Source organism: Octopus bimaculoides, chromosome 7, assembly GCF_001194135.2.
Source record: "Octopus bimaculoides isolate UCB-OBI-ISO-001 chromosome 7, ASM119413v2, whole genome shotgun sequence".
NCBI classification, from domain to species: Eukaryota; Metazoa; Mollusca; class Cephalopoda; order Octopoda; family Octopodidae; genus Octopus; species Octopus bimaculoides.
In genome coordinates, this window is record NC_068987.1 from 74,636,705 (window position 1) to 74,639,882 (window position 3,178).

The 3,178-nt window shown below is 39.2% G+C and overlaps 1 protein-coding gene across 1 annotated transcript; it reads left to right on the forward strand.

The window, feature by feature from the left end:
- Positions 1-2,474: 2,474 nt before the first annotated feature.
- LOC106878139 (histone-lysine N-methyltransferase SETMAR-like) lies at positions 2,475-2,828 on the forward strand. Its single transcript, XM_014927260.1, has one exon. The coding sequence runs from the start codon at positions 2,475-2,477 to the stop codon at positions 2,826-2,828; it is 354 nt and encodes a 117-aa protein (XP_014782746.1).
- The last annotated feature ends 350 nt before the right edge of the window (positions 2,829-3,178 follow it).

Below are 3,178 nucleotides of genomic sequence, written 5' to 3' on the forward strand. Positions count from 1 at the left end.
TCACACTCTACACACACACACACTGAATCTTTCAATCTCTATTTTCATGTAACAATTTTTTTTACCTGTCATAACGCTTTGTATAGCGTTTTTGCTTCACTCCCACATTTATTACATTCACGTGCGCATACACAAACACACATACGCACACACGCAACCAACACACACACACAAATACCACGCGTTTTGCAAGCTTCTTTTTGTACGATGTTTTGTATTCTATATATGGTCATCATCATCATCATCATCATCATCATCATTAGTAGCAGCAGCAGTATTATACATTGACGTGTATGGATGTGTCCCCGCTCGTTCCAGTAGTTGAGTGATATTTTACCAGTCAAAGTGAATGAAATTTATTATCCATTTGATTATTTACAACCAGGAAATTGTTTTCGAACACGTGAAATCTTCCTTATCAGGTCTGACACAAGATTGGATTTTTTCCCACATGATTTTTTTCTGTCCCTGTACATTTAAGATAGCAGATTTTTAAACTGATACGCTATCCACCACTAAAATGGTAACAATGGACAAAACAGCACAGTTCGCAAACAGAAAACAAACAAAACTAAAATAAATTTAATTGCATAACGAATCTTTAATTTTGAACATTAATAAACAAAAAATGATATTTTAACAGCCCAAACAACCAGCTTGAATATCTCAAGTCGCAATGCTGTCAAGAACTTTAAGAAGTACCAGCAAACGCTTACGTACACTCTCGCCAAGTGAAAACATTCCTGCTGCTCCACATGCCAAAGACAGTTTCACTAGTGTTACAAACAGGCTCAATTTCTGAATGTGGGTCTTTAGCTAATGAAAAAAGTCAATATAGAGGAGATACATCACGGAGACCAGTACATCTCTACCAGATGGCAACATTCAGGAGCAAACAAAGTATTAAAAAGAATTGGTTTACATCTGTCTCCTTAACACATCTCTTTAAAACATTTAGAGGCGTTGATAATGATATTGACCTTATATTCGCTGTTTCTTTTGTATCGCATCATGGGCAGTGATCAGTGCAGAGGTGGCGAGGGGCGATATGTGATCAAGAGGAATCAGTTAGGACTTACAAGTTCTAATGACTTCTGAAAACGACAGGGCTTTACCGGAGTTGTACTTTGTTGCTGATCCAGCAACAGGTACGATACTGGTGGTGCAAGGGAAAAGCCTAATTGCTACACTTAAGAGGTTTTTGCACTGAAAAACTGGAGAAACCAAAAATAAAAGATGCCGGAGAGCAGCAGAGAGATGAGTATCAGCAGTAGAAGCAAACAGCAACAGGTCCCAGTCTCCAGAATACAATTTGCTAAAATTCCGGTGATGGCAGAAGTTACCTCGTACCAAGTCACTGAAATCGGCGATCAGATATTCTGTCTTATCTTAACCAGTAACGCTGTTCCATCGTTTTGTGATTAAGGGAACAGATGGAAAATGAGCAAAGCTTCCGAACTGTCGGAAAGATGTGAAGGACAAAAAGAGGGGAAAAGTCCCATAAAAAATTGTGATCTTTAACAAAAAACAACCCCGAATAGTAGTAGTAGTAGTAGTAGTAGTAGTAGTAGTAGTAGTAGTAGTAGTAGTAGTAGTTGGGGAGGAGAAGGAGGAGGAGGAGAAGGAGGAGGAGGAGAAGGAGGAGGAGGAGAAGGCCATCTTCTTTACGAAAACACCGACATATTTGAAATTCGCAGTTGTACACCAGATGGCTATAAATGGAACGCCAGGATGGGATGTACGCAGAATAAGGAACTGATTCGGAGCAGTTTGGTGAAGTGGTGGGTTCCGATTACGTGAAATCCTCAGAAGGGTGATTATTAATAAAATATTTCAATCATTTTATGAATAACTCTATGGTAATTATTCTGAAAATATGACCTCTTTCCTGTTCACTCATTTCACATCCTGCTCGTTCAATAGCTTCCTTAGATTTTGAATACTTGTTCTCTGTAGAGATGCAAAAAGAAGGTGGTTAATATCACGGAGTGCATTCATTGAACCCATATGTTGGTGGGTTACCTGTTTGTATAACTTAATATCATACAACACTTTTGTAATTATTAAATATTGTTTGCACAAAGTTTCAAATTGTCCCCAATTTATATTGCATGACACCTTCATCCCTCCACCTCGTTTTTTTTTTATCATTTGTTTGTCAGCCCCACACATTTTTCTAATTTGAACTCAGAAAATAAAGATCTGGAAAACTATCGCTCGGCATTTTTTTCCATAGCTTTAACGATTCTGAAAGTTTACCGTGCTAATAATATTAATAATATTAAGTTGAGAAAAAAGTTTGTGCACCGTGTTGAAAATAATGCTTTTTTAATATATTTTTGTTGTGTGTGTGTTCATTCAGTTCGTGCCATGTTCAATGGTGACTCACTGTGTGTGTGCGTTTGAAGACTATTGAGTTGTGTTCATAACGATGTGGCTGTTATGAAAATTTATTGATTTTTTTCTATTTTCGGATGTCTGATTACGAAATCACAAATTTTGAACTTCGCGTATTGCTGCGTCATTATTGGAGAAACAATTTGGATGCAAAAGCAGCTGCCAAAGCAATTTGCGACGTTGAAGGTGAAGGTACGGTAGCACCGCGAACTGCACAGAAATGGTTCAAGCGTTTCAATAAAGGCGATTTTGATCCTGAAGACAGGCCACGTTCCGGACGACCAGCGATTTTGGACGAAGGAGACTTGCAAGCCGTTTTGGATGTTGAGCCGTCATCAAGCACTCGTGAATTGGCTGAAGAACTGAGTGTCTATCAGAAGACCATTTGGAATAATTTCAAGCCACTTGATTTTGTCCACAAAAAGCCATGACAAGATCCACACGAAGCGCAATCGGCCAAACGAGTCGGAATTTGCCGCCAATCCCTCAACAATCAGTTGGATGACCGTTTTTGGAAGCGAATTGTAACATCAGACGAGAAGTGAGTCTACCTGGTCAAGCACGATCGAAGCAAGCGCTGGGTCCCAAAAGGTGAAACTCCTCGATCCGTTCCAAAGCAAAATCAATTTGGAAAGATCATGATTTCCGTTTGGTGGAACTTCGAAGGATTCGTACAATTTTAACTTGTACCAAACGGTCGCGTCATCAACGCTGAACTTTACAGCGAGCAATTTGATCGAGTCAACGATGCACTGGTTGAAAAGTACCCAAAGCTTGTTCG